The following is a 17180-nucleotide window of genomic DNA, read 5'->3' on the forward strand; positions in this document are numbered from 1 at the left end:
TCAAACTTCGTTTGTGGGGGTATAATTACCGACGGACGGACAGACATAAAACCAAAAAACTCCCAACTCATATGGACACAGCCTCTCAAACCACTATGTTGGCCCCTCACCCAATTTTTGTTGGGGCATAAAAAGGTTGTGGGATTCTTGGACCTTAAAGTGTACCTGGAATTCTTTGAGTCATGGTCAAGGAAGCGGACGCACAAACCATTTTTTATCATAGGCTAAAGTAACATTGCTAAATCTATGATATTAAGCAGAAGCAATGAATTCAAATATGTACAAAGGTTTCAGGTTAATGATTTTAAACCTTTTTTAATGACAAGGATTGGAACACCAAGGCTATGACAATAACAATTGTGAACAAAAACATTTCATACCAATTTTTATTAACAATCAACATTAAAAGGTTTTTTTTTATGTATAAAGTGTATACAAATAATACACAATACATACAAATTTAAGAACAATTTACATATACAGTAAAAAAACTTAACAGATTTTGTCTATCGAACAAATGGTATAAAAAAACGGTAAGTGGTTGCATGTTTAGCCCAACTTAGAGAGTGGACACTGTTAAGACAGTTTTTACCAATTCAAAGATCTTAGTTCTGGAGTGACTGAGGCAACATGGCTGGGTAACAAAACAAAATTTTATGTCCATACACATCATGACCAAATTTGGTGATGATTGGACAAAGGTACTTGAGTTATTTAGCATACAAAATACTGGATGTCGTAAGCCCACCCAGCCAATGGCCGTTAGACTACAATACATCCTGTTTATCTAAAACAGGCGTATAAAAAATAATACAATTTCACTACTCGTATAAATAACTCCTTAAACATATCACAGAGCATAAACTCATCATGTAAATAACAGCATATGATAGAAATGACATTCAATGAATACAGAATTAATTCAGACATCAGCAAATGATGGCAGGTCAGAGTCAGAGTCGCTCGTGTACTGCTCTGTGGTCAGAGCATGTGAGAGACCAAGTCGGGATGAAAACCTCCTCTTCTTTAAGACTGGTTGGCAGCTCACATTCTGCACTTCACCTTGAAGATCAAATACGGGTAAACGAATCATAAAATGAGACCTGTAACTATGATGAAGCACTACTAAAATATCATTGAGGAAAGTGAGAGAACAGGAAACAAAATGAAAATGTGGCAAAATGTCAAAAACTTGCTTCACATCTGGCTGCATTATGCAATATGATTATGTAATTGATTGCTATCATTACTTTTCTCCATTAATAGCTTTCATTAATTCATTCACTCTTACGCCAATCTAAAGGCACCAGATGGCTCTAATGATATTGGTGACTGTTCATCAAATGATAGATTCAAAAGCTCTTAGTATGCAAGTTTGCTTTACATGAAAGCCTTTAGTGCCTGAATTCTCTTTATTTACTTATCAGTATCCATACCTTGTGTATTTTTTTCAGAGTTTGCTGATGCCTCCAATACAACATCACCTATCTCATCCAGGCATTTCTTTTGTGCAGTTTCAAAATTCTTCTCTGAAGAAGATAATGAAAAGTTCACTCCGCCACTCCCCTGGCCCTCACTCCCCTGGCTCCCATTCCCCTGGCCCCCACTTCCCTGGTTCTCTATGTTTTCCTTCCGACTGTTTCCATAGCTATCACAAAAGTCTTCAGAATCTGAATCATTGTGCAGAACACTGGACGCATGGGACTTTCTCTTCCTTCCTTTTCTCCTTCTTCCTCCATTCTGTACACCATCCTGAGTTGACTCCCTTGTACTGCTTGCACTTTTGGCAGCAGACTTTCTTCTGGATGAGTTGCTTCCCTTGCCTGATCCCAAACTGGTTTGAGAATCCCCAGTAGCATGTGAGGCTTGACTGGTTCTAGGGCTGTCCTTCAGTGTCTCCAAGTATTGTTCTAGTATGGCCCTGGCCTCGTCTGCACATTGAAACCCATCTGGGTAACCTGTGGATAAAGTAAGCATCACCAAATTGACTTCTTGATTTTTTGGTTTAGTGCATGCTGACTCCCATACTTAAACTTGAACTATCCCATAAACATAACAAGAGGAATGTGACAAATGCTCTGAAAAACTTTGTTGGACAGATTTTCATGATGACCTACCATACCTTCCAATGAAGTTCGGAAATACCGATTTGATACATCTTTAAAGAATATGCATGAAAATGATGAGTCACAGTTAAATGGAGTGGATGTGAACTTGTCTCAGGGTCTATTTTATCAGAAACCGATTTTCAACCTGAGGCCATCACAAACTTGACCTTTGAACCACTTACCCCCAAATCAATAGGTTTCATCTGCTGGTCACTACAAACTTGCCTACCAAGTATGGGGTATCTGGGCCTAACTTTCTTAAGATATTGATTGAAAATGGATATTTAGCCAGGTCACCATGACCTTGACCTTTCACCAACTGACCTTCAAATCAATGGGGGTTCCTCTGCTGATCAACCTTTCTACCAAGTTAAAAGTCCCTGGATCTTAGCGTTCTTCAGTTGTTGATTGGAAACTGATTATTGCTCCAGTTCAATACAACCTTGACTGTGACCCACTGACCACAAAATCAAAATGGTGCATCTGCTGGGCATTTCCAATTTTGCCTACCAAGTTTGAGGTCTCTGGGCCTAAGCATACTTCATTTATTTTTCAGAAACAAATTTTCACCTTGAGGCCCTTTGACTCACATATACCCCAAAATCTATAGTTCCTCTGCTGGTCATTTCCAACCTGTGTGTTCATAGTGTTCCTTAATTATTGATCAGAAATGATTTTTCAGCTCTAGGTCACAATGACCTTGACCTTTGACCAACTGACCTCATTGATGGTTCATCTGCTGGTCTTACCAACCTGTCTACCAAGTTTACTGTCTATGGGCCTAAGTGTTCATCAGTTATTGATTGGAGACAGTGGGGACAGACAGAATTACAGAAGGGAAGAAGGTCAGATTACTATATGCCTCCCTTTGGGGGAATAAAAAGAAATATAAAAAAATCGGTATGACCGAATAGATCATTCTTATTACATGAAGTTTAACAGAAATGGCTTTTATCTTTCTTTGACTGCTCTCGAAACAATCTACCATGCATTAAATGATTTACATTGTAACATTGTTAACATCTGACAGACAAATATCTCTAGACAGCCTCACCTCTGCAATGGTGGATGACCCTGCTCCAGAGTGGGTTGGCTGACAGGTTGCCATGGTGACCCACTATCAGGAGGTGATGTCGAGCTCGCGTCAGGGCTACATTTGTCCTCCTGAATGTATTCACAAAACAATGCTAGGTTTTCTCACAATTGATGCACATACAATTTTAAGGCATGAGTTTTGACTTTATTTAATTTTAATGCAAAATCGTTTTAACTCATTTCACTTAAAGGAACTGTATCACAGATTGGCACCCAAAAGTTTTTTTCTGTAAAGAATCTCAGGACAATTATCTAATAGAATGTGTTACGCTTTGATATCATAATTGTAAAAAAAAAAAAAAAAAATGTAAAAAAAAAATTGTGTCGGGGACCGGGTTCAAATCCGCGTTGCCAAAATTGCAGTCCAGTGTCTTACTCACTGAGCTACAAAGGCTTATTCTAACGGGTGACATAATTAAGCTATAAAGCTACATCAGCAATATCACATGATATCACCGACTAGCTAATCACGCATAAGGAATGAATTCTACCTGGTAGACATACCCAGTAATCTTTTTTAATGGAAAAATACAAAATAACTGCTAAACTTAAATAAATTGTAAACTATGTGGTACTTCAGTTAGTAAGTTTCAATGCATTATACACATCGATGCCAAGTTTATGTCAGTTTTAGACAATTTTCTTTTTTTTTTCGCTAAAAATGAGCAAAACAAAAAAATGCATATGATTAAGGTGCAGGTAAAGAAATATTAGCCATATTTTGGCATTTTTAACATAAGGAATTTGTGACTTCACAACTATTAATTTAAAAGAACACCACCATTTATCAAGGCTAATATTTTTCATCTGTACCTAAATCATATATTTTTATCATTAAACTCAAATGAGTTAAAGATGATAATTAAAAGATAATATTTTTGCATTAACCGATATTGTGAGTTTTAAAGGAATAGCCATTTGCTTCATATCAAGACTCCACATAAAATATGAGAACCTAAATGAGCATTTCATACTAATTGTGTCCAAATTTGGAAAAAAAATACCCCCCCTATATGGTTATAATTAAATTTAATTGTTTGTTAAAGCAAAACTGATATCCCAGCTTTCACTCCTCACTTGTCATTGTCGATGAAGCCTGTGGCGTTAGTGCGGACAGTTGAGAGGATTATGACGTCTCTCTCCCCACCCTGGAAAGCGTCCACAGTCGACACCAGCACACCCCGCACATCATCCGCACAGCTACAACTACAGGCAAAGGAGTGCATTTGCAGGAAAAATAATCACAAGGTAAGTTTGAATACAGATTCTACAAATTTAAGTGTACACACATTTAGATGTACTTGACCATATCCATATGTTCCAGATCATTATCTTTGTTTTACATTTAATTGGTAAAAAATGTCCCTCAAGTAATACAGAGAAATTATTCATACATTTACTCAAACATTATAATCAACTATTCACAGCAAGAACTGGAAGTGAATTTACTGCATGATGTTTATTTCAATATTATTATGTCCCCTTCCCCTCATGGCTTCCCCCTTACCTGGCCAGAATGTCAGTGATGCGGGCCACCTGGGCTCTGTACAAGGTGATCACCCCCACTTGCCCTGGCTCAAGTCCAGCCCCCAGGATCAGTTGTAGCAGGAAGGCCACATACTGGGATTCAGCCTCGTTGTAGAAGCTGCCTGCACCCTCACAGCACTCAGAGCCACGAGAGACATCGTAGTAACACAGGGTGGGCAGTACCTCCTGAAGAGTATATGATTGGTGAGCATAAGAAGAACTATACAATGGTGATATTTCAAAAAGAAATAATAATAAATGAGGATAAACACAAAACCAAATGAGTGAAATCAAGTATAACCAAGTTTATTCTGTATAAAAGAGTTAAGACTAAAAACGCTTTACACCAATGTCTGGTAGTACATGTATCTTGTATGTCATATTATGTATTTATTACATGAAGTTGCTAATTTAAAGTGTAAAACAACAAGTCAACAACCACATATTTTTATATTACACTAGTGTAATCAAACTTGATTTTGATGCAAATTTGCTAATTTACTACTTTTGCATCAAAGAAATGCCATTTAAAACAAAATTTAAGATCTTATCTATGATTTATCCAGTTATTTACCAGTAAGGGTTTCCTGCAGTGTTGTGAGACGCCATCCTGCAACATGCCCCCATAAAACTGGGTGTTGGCCACAGCACTAATATTGGGGTGGCACCGGTACTGGGTCCGTAACAGGGTCGGAATGCTGCCCTGTACAATACATGTGTGTGTGAAATAGAAATTTGTTGTGATCATTGAATTATGTTGAACTGTAAGGGATCCACTGGATTTTCTAGCCCTTGTGCAGTTTACTTGGGGAACGTTGATGATATTTCCAATCTTAAAATTTGAAATTTATGAACTATATAACAGAATACACGTAACCAAACACATATATCAGTTCATACTATGTACAAGTGGTTTCAAAATGACCCGGTAGCCAGGGAATAACAATGGCAACTAGTGATGGGAGGTCCCCCAAATCCCTATTTAACTTCAGCAATTATCCAGCTACTTTCAAACAAAATCCGTGATGTACTGCAAGGATCTACAACTATGACGCATACATTAGAGCAATGTATATCATTTGAATAGCATACCTTATTCTGGTTAAGTTATTCAACAATACTGACCTCAGTTAAACATATTTTTATCTAAATGTTATCAGTTACGTTAAACATGTATTCAACAACAAGTGATGTCAGTGACTTCAATGTTATTACATTACAATTAAATACACACTATTCCTACAGATCAACTGTATTATGAACCCCACCATAGGAGGGGAGGGGGGATGTACCCACCATGTGTATGAGCCTGTCAAACAGTGTCTGCTCCAGACCGCTGGTGTGAGCGCTCTCCGAACCCTGGATAGTGGGAGCCAGTTGCTGTAATACAAAATATAAGACGTTCAACCTCTGTAGCTTGAACTAGAGATTGCTTTTTTGAAAAAGCGCATGTCTCCCCCATTGTGTGGTCGTAGGTGAGAAATAATCAATGATGGACATGAAATTTGTACTTTTGGACTGGAGACGAACAAACATAGGGGTCATCTACTGGTCATGACCAACCTGCATACAAAGTATGAAGTTCCTGGGTCCAAGTATGAAGTTCCTGGGTCCAAGCTTTCATAAGTTATTGAGCCAAAAGAAGTGTGACGTACGTACTGGTGACAAAGAAATTGACCTTGACCTACTGACCTCAAAATCAATAGTGGTCATCTTATAATCAAGACCAACTAGCAAACCAAGTATGAAGTTCCTGGGCCGAAGTTGTGTTTAGTAAATCAGCGGAAACTGTTATTTTACCTCAAGGTCACCTTCACCTTTGACCTACTGACCTGAAAATCAATACGGGTCATCTACTAGTCATGATCAACTGGCATACCAGGTATTAAGTTCCTGGGTGGAAGCATTCTTTAGTTATTGAGCGGAAACCATTTTTTACCTCACAGTATTGTGACCTTCATCTTTGACCTTCTGATCCCAAAATCAATAGGGGCCATCAACTAGTCATGACTAACTGGCATACCAAGTATGAAGTTCCTGGGTGTAAACGTTCTTGAGTTATTGAGCAGAAACCGGTTCTTCACCTCAAGGTCAGTGACCTTGACCTTTGACCAACTGATCGCAAAATCAACTAGACATCATGACCAACCTCACTTCAAAGTTTGGTGAACCTAGATCAAAGCATTCTCCTGATATTGCACGGAAATATTTTTTTACATTAGAGGTCACAGCGACGTTGACCTTTGACCTTGTGACCCCCCAAAATATAGGAGTTTTCTAAACCTCATGATCAACCTCCCTACCAAGTTTGGTGAACCTAGGTCAAACCATTCTCAAGATATTGAGCGGAAATGTTTTTTACATTGGGGGTCGCCGCGACCTTGACCTTTGACCTAGTGACCCCCAAAACAATAGGGATCTTCTACACCTCATGACCAACCTCCCTACCAAGTTTGGTGAACCTAGGTCAAACCGTTCTCAAGATTTTGAGCAGAAATGTTTTTTATATTGGGGGTCGCCGCGACCTTGACCTTTGACCTAGTGACCCCAAAAACAATAGGGATCCTCTACACCTCACGACCAACCTCCCTACCAAGTTTGGTGAACCTAGGTCAAACCGTTCTCAAGATTTTGAGCAGAAATGTTTTTTATATTGGGGGTCGCCGCGACCTTGACCTTTGACCTAGTGACCCCAAAAACAATAGGGATCCTCTACACCTCACGACCAACCTCCCTACCAAGTTTGGTGATCCTAGGTCATGCGGTTTTCCAGTTATCGATCGGAAACGAAGTGTGACGTACGGACGGACTACCGGACTGACGGACAGGGCAAAAACAATATGTCTCCCCCAGAGAGGGGGAGACATAATAATGTTTGTGTTGGAGCCTGTGAAACAGTTTCCACTTGGCTGCTGGTGTTAGCGCTCTACGAACCAATGATAGTGGGAGCCAGTTGCAGTAACAAAATATCTCAGACATTCAATCTCTGTAGCATTACTATTGTTTGTGTTGCACCTGGCTGCTGATGTGAGCCCTCTCCGTACACTGAAGAGTTCGGGCCACTTCCATTTACACAAAATATCAGATATTCAATCTCTATAGCAAGATTATTGTTTGTTCAGATCATCTTAACTTATTTTATTTAACTGCATGTAAGGACAGCTTTGAGGTGAAATATCTGTTTCCCATGTAGAACAAGCACAGGAATTAGATTATTAGACGTATCAAAATGGGGACCTTTAACAAATTGTCAGGACTTTATACATTGTATTGGAAAGTAAGTCACTTTTAATATGGCAAACATGCAATACTTGGGCGAGCTTTGGGCATATTTAAGAACACTTTGGCCTTAATTCAGAACAGCCAATCTCACACACACTTAATGAGTTAATCTTCAGAAATCACATAACAGTTTAGATATGTTTGAGTGAAAGTACTTTCCGTATTCACAGGTGTAAGTGAGACTCAAGTGTTTTCGTGCAAGTGGGACGTTTGTGAGTGCTCGGCTAGGCCACTTGAACCATCCTGGAGGACTGGGAGTTTGAGTGGTAAATGTACATGACAAGTAGAAATGATGAAATTTATCATAAATTTCCAACAAATAAGGGAAATCTCGGTTCCCAGACAATAATAAAGAGATCTTGATACTTCATTGGAGTACTTCAGTAATGTGGACTTCTATTAAAAATTCAGAGTTTCAAAAGTATGTGCCAATCAGATATTTGTCCCAGGTTTATATTAAAGCGTGGTTGGAGACTTGATATATATTTCCCAGTCTACAGTAGGTTGGATTGTAGTTAGTGGGTCATCCATCATAGCATCTGAATTATTATTATTATTATTATCATCACTTCCCCATAAGAAGTACCGTATTTCCCCAATTATAAGGCGATCCGCTTATTAGACGACCCCCTAACTTTGCCCATGAAATCTGGTATTTTTGTCTCGACTCGTTTATAAGACGGGGTCGATTTTCAAAGCAAATCCATCACTTGAAATTCTCCAAGTCTTTGATAATGTTCAAGCTAAACAGTCAATTAAATTTGTTCATTTGCTTAGGATTATTGATTTTTATTTTCCGATCGTATGGTATGTTTTTACCAGCCTAGACACAATCTTGGGAGTTAAATGGGTTTATACCGTATTTGATTGACCTATTTAAATACAAACCATTGCAGTGCACCTTTGATCTTTACACAGCTTGTGCTGTGACATCACAAATTGTACTGTTTGATCTGCAGCCGATGAACACGACACATTCCATTACATGTGTTAATAAGTTAATTTTTTCACAGGTGTTTGTTTGGATTGCAGTTGATGGGACTTAAATTTTGAGAAATAAATAACCATTGATGATTGCGGATAAATTAATGTAATGATTAATGAAATGTGTATTGAAATCTACCAGTTACATGTATGTGCATGATATACGCAAAGCCTAATAGTAAGGAAAAAATAAGTTTTATTTACGACATATAAAAAATAATAATTCAATTTTTTTGTTCAAAATATTTTAATTTTAAAGGTAGCAAAATATGTCTGCTGTGATAAACAATGTGTTTGGACCGATAACAAGCGTTATATCGAGTGTTCATCATAGCGAAACAAAGCAGATGGTCGTCTTAATCCGATGGGTGTGATCGTGTCACTTTTATTGGGGTGTCATCAACAGACAATAAATCAATCGGTCGTATACCTTATGTTGAATATTCCTGATTCTAACTCTATTCTTTCTGAATTTCTTATAGCCTCGCTTATAAGACAGGCCCCCTACTTAAAGGTTAAAAATCGGGACCAAATTTCCCTGTCTTATAGTAGAGGAAATACGGTAGTTTTATTCCCTAATTTAATCCATAGCTATTTTTTATGTGTTTTTAATTGTTTAATTTCAGTTTCAAAATAATATTTTTACTTATTTGTCGCCATTTCTAACAATAAGGCACATAAATCTCAAATTAACATAATTCTGTTAAAAATTGTATATATACTGTATATAACCCTACAATCAAATAGATTATCCGATATGATCATGAATAGTTACATGTAAGACAAGTGAACTGTATTGGTCACTTGATGAAGTGGAGTGTAAGCGAGGCCTGTGAATACAAACAGATCACTTGAGTGTCACTCCTCTTGTCCCACCCAAGTGATCACTTGAGTGTCCCTTAGGTGAATGTGGTTGGAATGTGAGTGAGAGTTTTTGTTCTGAATTTGGCCCTTTAACTTTAAGGTATAAGAAACATGCCATCACAAACCTTTGGATCTCCCACAAGGATGAGTTTGTGACACAGGAACCTGGCTATAGGCAGTAGTGAGGTGGGCTCTGTCATCTGACTGCACTCATCCAGCAACACAAGCTGTAGGCAGCACACACAAGTAGTTCATTTAGCTGTGAGACTTATTTAGGAGCATCAATATAATTTTGAATTGGCACAAAAAAGGGGAGCTCAATTCTATCATAAACAAGAGATGTTTGTCAAACATTATGCCCCCCCCCTGAGCGCCATGTTGTCAGGATTATATCGACAATTGAATGAAATATGCATGGACCGAAATGACAGCTGATTTGTCACTGACATTGGATGCCGTTGAGGCAGTTTTAAGATTATGACCATTCAAAGTTTGAGGGCCATGGGTGCAGGCATTGGCAAGTTATCACACAGACAAGCTTTTTTCTTTCAAGGTCACTGTAACCTTGACCTTTGACCCGATGACCCCTAAAATCATAAGGGGTCATCTACAGGTCAGACACAACACCAAATCAAGTTTGAGGGCCATGGGTGCAGGCATTGTCGAATTATCACTTGAAACATTTTCGCATTCAAGGTCACTGTGAACTTTACCTTTGACCCAATGACTCCTAAAATCAATTAGTGTCATCTCCTTGTTCAGGCCCAACTTCCATGTCAAGTTTGATGATCATAGGTTCAGGCATTGTTGAGATATCACTGGGAGAAGATTTGTTAACTTTTTTGTGTTAAAGGTTATTGTGACCTTGACCTTGGCCCGATGACCCTCAAAGTCAAGAAGGGTCATCTACTGGTCAGGCCCAACCTTCATGTCAAGTTTGGGGGCCATGGGTGCAGGCATTGTTGAGTTATCACTCAAGACAACCTTTTACCATTCAAGGTCACTGTGACCTTGACCTTTGGCCCGATGACCCCCAAAAACAATAGGGGTCATCTTCTGGTCAGGCCCAACCTCCAAGTCAAGTTTGAGGGCCATAGGTGCAGGCATTGTTGAGTGAACACATGGACAACCTTTTACCATTCAAGGTCACTGTGACCTTGAACTTTGGCTCAATGACCCCCAAAAACTATAGGGGTCATCTACTGGTCAAGCCCAACCTCCAAGTCAAGTTTGAGGGCCATGGGTGCAGGCATTGTCGAGTTATCACATGGACAACCCTTTACCATTCAAGGTCACTGTGACCTTGACCTTTGGCCCAATGACCCCCAAATACAATAGGGGCCATCTACTGGTCAGGCCCAACCTCCAATTCAATTATGAGGGCCATGGGTGCAGGCATTGTTGAGTTATCACTCGGACAACCTTTTACCATTCAAGGTCACTGTGACATTGACCCGATGAGCCCCCAAAAACAATAGGGGTCAGCTACTGGTCAGGCCCAACCTCCAAGTCAAGTTTGAGGGCCATGGGTGCAGGCATTGTCGAGCTATCACTCGGACAACCTTTTACCATTCAAGGTCACTGTGACCTTGACCTTTGGCCCGATGACCCCCAATAACAGTAGGGGTCATCTACTGGTCAGGCCCAACTTCCATATCAAGTTTGATGACCATAGGTCTAGGCATTGTTGAGTTATCACTCGGACAAGCTTTAAAATTATTTTACCATTAAAGGTCACTGTGAACTTGACCTTTGACCCAATGAGCCCTTAAATCAATAGGAGTCATCTACTGGTCAGACCCAACCTTCATGTCAAGTTTGATGACCATATGCCAAGGAATTGTTGAGTTATCACTCGGACAAGCTTTGGTCTACCGACGGACCGACATGCCTGTGCAAAGCAATATACCCCTCTTCTTCGAAGGGGGGCATAATAAGTAATTATTTGTTTTAGCTTCATAGTAACGACATATATAGGTTGATATGAATAATGGTCAAATCTGTTTCCAGGGTAAAAAACAGCACTGTTGTCTATTTTGAGATGCCATAAAAAAGTGCCCCTTGTGACTCTTCAGTCTATGACCTCCATGGTGAGAGGCAGACATCTAGACCACTTTCACAGCTCAAACTATACTCTACCATAAGCTATATGGTAACAGATATGCCCTCTATTCTTTGTAAGTACTTACCGGAAAAGTCATATTGTTGAGACAGTTGAGAGAGCACGATGCACAGGTAGCACCAACCACATGGACACGACCCAGCTTCTGTGAACACATTGGTCAGCTTTGTTACAAAAACATAAAATTACGCAAATACACAATACCAGTTTAGATTTTAAACAAAAAACCAGCTTAGAAGCGATGCTTGTGAGTTAATATGTAAACATGTATTCTACCATGATAATGTGTGAACTACCAAAGAAGAAAAATAAAACATGAGTGCTAAATTAGCCTGTCTTGCGTCTAGGACACGAAGGTTGGTGAAGCTTTTTGTATGTTTGCCAATAGTAGAGAGCAAAGGGTGTCAATGAAAAAAATGTCAATTCAAGTGCGATAACTGTGGAGTTGATGACATAAGGTGAGAGATTTTGACAATAAACATTATGCTAAAATGAGCTTAGACTGTAAATTCTTTAATTTCTTGCAAATTCAAGGGCCATAACACTAAAATGACTTTGACAGACCAGTGAATTAGTTATGTCCCTTCGTATGACTGGCATATATGGTTATTGTATGAAAGCTTCTAAAGTAAGAATACGTTCAAGTACTTTGCGATATATAACTGACCTTCTTGTTTTCCCCATGTCTGTGTTTCTCAATGCTCTGCCGTACATGACTGCAAAACACAAATGATGACATTTTTAATGATATCATTCAAAACTAAGTTATAAAGTGACAACTAGAGTGGAATACATTAGAGAATGGTAGCAATATTTTGATATCAATTATAGTGTACATAGAAGGACTTCTTGAAATAATGACAGTCCATACATAATTGTACTTGGACTGCTTATCTCAACTCCACTTAATGATGTTTATTGTATAGAATAAACAGTAATTGGTAGGCCAATAGATTTGCGGCCTTACCTTTTCTCCTGGTTGGTGAGGTCTCCACTCCTTAACATCTCCTGTAGGTCCTTCAGTTCCTGACTGGCAGTCCCTCCCGCATGTACACTGAAACAAATGTACCTGTACATATGTGCCAAAGATGATTTTGCAATATCATGGTAAGAATTAGAGTACAGATAATGTTTCTTTTTAGCATATACCTGACTTTAATTGAAGCTTCTTCTATCTTGTATCTGAATAATTTCGAAGCTTGTCTTCTATTAAGATAAGAATCATAAAATATCTAAAACCATTTAAGCATGTTTGTATACTGGTAAAATATTAATGCTAGTTCAGTTAAACCTATAACTCACCCCTGGAAGGCACTTTCAAATTAGACCACCCCACTGCAGGTGATCCAATAGTCGCATTACAAGTAACTGCCATGTTTGTCGGTGGTTTTGATGTATTACAAGTAACTGACATGTTTGTCAGTGGCTTCATTGTCATATTACAAGTAATTGCCATGTTTGTCAGAGGTTTTGTCACATTACAAGTAACCGCCATGTTTGTCAGTGGTTTTGGCATATTACAAGTAACTGACATGTTTGTCAGTGATTTTGTCGTATTACAAGTAACCGCCATGTTTGTCAGTGGTTTTGTCATATTACAAGTAACTGACATGTTTGTCAGTGGTTTTGTCGTATTACAGGTAACCGCCATGTTTGTCAGTGGTTTTGTCATATTTCAAGTAACTGACATGTTTGTCAGTGGTTTTGTCATATTACAAGTAACTGACATGTTTGTCAGTGGTTTTGTCATATTACAAGTAACTGACATGTTTGTCAGTGGTTGCATTGCCGTATTACAAGTACCATATTATATCATGTATAGGACGCTAGCATAGATAGGACGCAGGCAAAAAAATAGTTGAAAAAAACGGTAAAACCCCTTAATATATAATCAGAGCTGAAAAATTGAGGTTGGTCAAATATTTATAACATTGAAGTAAAAAAAAAGAAATGTATATAAGGCATATTTCGATAACTGGCTTGTGTATTTCGATAATTATCGTCATATTTCGGTAATTCAGTGTACACAATAATGATAAAAGTCTTGACATTTTGAGAACATTCACGCATATTATAAGACTTATACAAATGTCGTAATAGTCCCGACACGCATTCTGACTGACAGTCAACCGTTGCAACCGTTGCAATAGTCCCGACATGCCTTCTGAATGATAGTCAACCGTTGAAAAACTGTGTATTGTCAAAACTGATGATTGTTTTGACAAGGCTTGTCGCTGCGCGGATTAAAATATGTCAGGCATAATTAATGCGTGTCGGTAATTATCCTTGCCAGCGGAAGGCACATCGGGTAAAGTGCAAACAATTAACCATACGGTATTACCATCGCAATAGTTCATTCTATTGATGTTTTTCTAATGGCAGAGAGCGGGTGTTTTTCACACCTTCGCACATTTGAAAGATTTCATAGTGACAATAATGATACTTTGCATTATGCACATTCCTTTATTATTTTTTTAAAACAGTAAGATACAACAATGTTTTGTAAAATATCGAAACATTAAAATCATGAACAATGATTAATTGATATTTACCTCCTTTCCCGATTTTCTGTCGCCGTTATAACTCAATCTAGTTAAAGTGCTGACTCACATCAAGTTTTTGTGAGTAGCGTCCTTTTTGTAAAAAAGTAAACACTCATGTTTGTTTTCAATTTATTTCTCAATTAAACATTTTAAAGCAAACATTCAATATATTTCTGCGTGTGTTAACTTGCGTGATTTTACCTAAGTCAGTTGTTCTCTTCGGTGACACAGTACAGATACTTACTATTACCGCGTTCTTCCCCGGTCCGATATTTTCGACCTAAAATGGACTTGAAAAAAACCAGATGCAATTCTAATAGCAAAGAAAGGACGCGGGAAATTTTAAAGACGAGAATTTTGGGTAAAAAAGTGCGTCCTATGCATGATATAATACGGTAACCGCCATGTTTGTCAGTGGTTTCATTGTCATATTACACGTAACCGCCATGTTTGTCAGTGGTTTTGTCGTATTACAAGTAACTGACATGTTTGTCAGTGGTTTCATTGTCTTATTACAAGTATCTGACATGTTTGTCAGTGGTTTTGTCATATTACAAGTAACTGACATGTTTGTCAGTGGTTTGTCGTATTACAAGTAACCGCCATGTTTGTCAGTGGTTTTTTCATATAACAAGTAACTGACATGTTTGTCAGTGGTTTCATTGTCGTATTACAAGTAACGGCCATGTTTGTCAGTGGTTTCATTGTCATATTACAAGTAACCGGCATGTTTGTCAGTGGTTTTGTCGTACTACAAGTAACTGACATGTTTTTCAGCGGTTTTGTCATACTACAAGTAATTGACATGTTTGTCAGTGGTTTTGTCATACTACAAGTAATTGACATGTTTGTCAGTGGTTTTGTCATACTACAAGTAACCGCCATGTTTGTCAGTGGTTTTGTCGTATTACAAGTATCCGCCATGTTTGTCAGTGGTTTCATTGTCGTATTACAAGTAACCGCCATGTTTGTCAGTGGTTTTGTCATATTACAAGTATCCGACATGTTTGTCAGTGGTTTCATTGTTGTACTACAAGTAACTGACATGTTTGTCAGTGGATTTGTCGTATTTCAAGTAACTGACATGTTTGTCAGTGGTTTTGTCGTACTACAAGTAACTTACATGTTTGTCAGTGGTTTTGTTGTATTACAAGTAACTGACATGTTTGTCAGTGGTTTTGTCATATTACAAGTAACTGACATGTTTGTCAGTGGTTTCATTGTCGTATTACAAGTAACCGCCATGTTTGTCAGTGGTTTTGTCGTATTTCAAGTAACTGACATGTTTGTCAGTGGATTTGTCGTATTACAAGTAACTGTCATGTTTGTCAGTGGTTTTGTCGTATTACAAATAACTGACATGTTTGTCAGTGGTTTTGTCGTATTACAAGTAACTGACATGTTTGTCAGTGGTTTTGTTGTACTACAAGTAACCGATATGTTTGTCAGTGGTTTTGTCGTATTACAAGTAACAGACATGTTTGTCAGTGGTTATTATTGTCGTATTACAAGTAACTGACATGTTTGTCAGTGGTTTTGTCGTATTACAAGTAACCGACATGTTTGTCAGTGGTTTCATTGCCGTATTACAAGTAACTGACATGTTTGTCAGTGGTTTTGTCGTATTACAAATAACTGACATGTTTGTCAGTGGTTTTGTCGTATTACAAGTAACTGACATGTTTGTCAGTGGTTTTGTTGTACTACAAGTAACCGATATGTTTGTCAGTGGTTTTGTCGTATTACAAGTAACAGACATGTTTGTCAGTGGTTTCATTGTCGTATTACAAGTAACTGACATGTTTGTCAGTGGTTTTGTCGTATTACAAGTAACCGACATGTTTGTCAGTGGTTTCATTGTCGTATTACAAGTAACTGACATGTTTGTCAGTGGTTTCATTGTCGTATTACAAGTAACCGCCATGTTTGTCAGTGGTTTTGTCGTATTACAAGTAACTGACATGTTTGTCAGTGGTTTCATTGTCATATTACAAGTAACCGCCATGTTTGTCAGTGGTTTCATTGTCGTATTACAAGTAACCGATATGTTTGTCAGTGGTTTCATTGTCGTATTACAAGTAACCCGCATGTTTGTCAGTGGTTTTGTCGTACTACAAGTAACTAACATGTTTGTGAGTGGTTTTGTCGTATTACAAGTATCTGACATGTTTGTCAGTAGTTTCGTTGTCGTATTACAAGTGGTAAAAATTCAAAGTAAAAATATGCCTGTCAAAAGAAATTAAAAAAAATAATAATGAAAATATTCAAGGGACATAATTTGTATTTAGGGTTCAAATGGAGTTATGTTTCTTGTTGTAAGATGGTCGTAAATAATTTTGAATTTTTATTAGGTGTATTGAATGAAAGGTATAGAATTTTTTTTATTAAAATCCCAACTTGCCCTTAACTTTTACTTGCCTAAAACTTTAACCTAAGTCAATCAGGGGCCATGACTTGTATTAAGGATATGGAGTTATGTTACCTCATTGGGTGTTGGTCCTGAACAGTTGTGTGAAGTATAAAGTCAATTGAATGAAGGGTATAGAAGTTATAAATAAATATCCCAACCTGCCCTAAAACTTTAACCTAAGTTCCATAGTCAATCTGGGGCCATAATTTGTATAAAAGATAATATTAAGTTATCTAACCTCATTA

At 38.0% G+C, this 17180-nt stretch overlaps 1 protein-coding gene across 1 annotated transcript in view; it reads right to left on the reverse strand.

Annotated features, from left to right (window-relative positions):
• Positions 1-1569: 1569 nt before the first annotated feature.
• LOC128216674 (protein ZGRF1-like) overlaps positions 1570-17180 on the reverse strand; it is a gene marked incomplete at its 3' end in the record, with an annotated part of 55347 nt that continues 39736 nt past the window's right edge. The window contains exons 23-32 of the mRNA XM_052923312.1: positions 12950-13036; positions 12650-12698; positions 12050-12127; positions 9986-10087; positions 6027-6110; positions 5305-5433; positions 4711-4916; positions 4281-4409; positions 3163-3272; positions 1570-1958 (exon numbers count right to left, since the gene is read on the reverse strand). Of these exons, the coding sequence (XP_052779272.1) occupies positions 1570-1958; positions 3163-3272; positions 4281-4409; positions 4711-4916; positions 5305-5433; positions 6027-6110; positions 9986-10087; positions 12050-12127; positions 12650-12698; positions 12950-13036 (1363 nt within the window). The remainder of the gene's footprint in view (positions 1959-3162; positions 3273-4280; positions 4410-4710; positions 4917-5304; positions 5434-6026; positions 6111-9985; positions 10088-12049; positions 12128-12649; positions 12699-12949; positions 13037-17180) is intronic.

The sequence above is a fragment of the Mya arenaria genome, chromosome 2 (genome assembly GCF_026914265.1).
Source record: "Mya arenaria isolate MELC-2E11 chromosome 2, ASM2691426v1".
Classification (NCBI taxonomy): Eukaryota; Metazoa; Mollusca; class Bivalvia; order Myida; family Myidae; genus Mya; species Mya arenaria.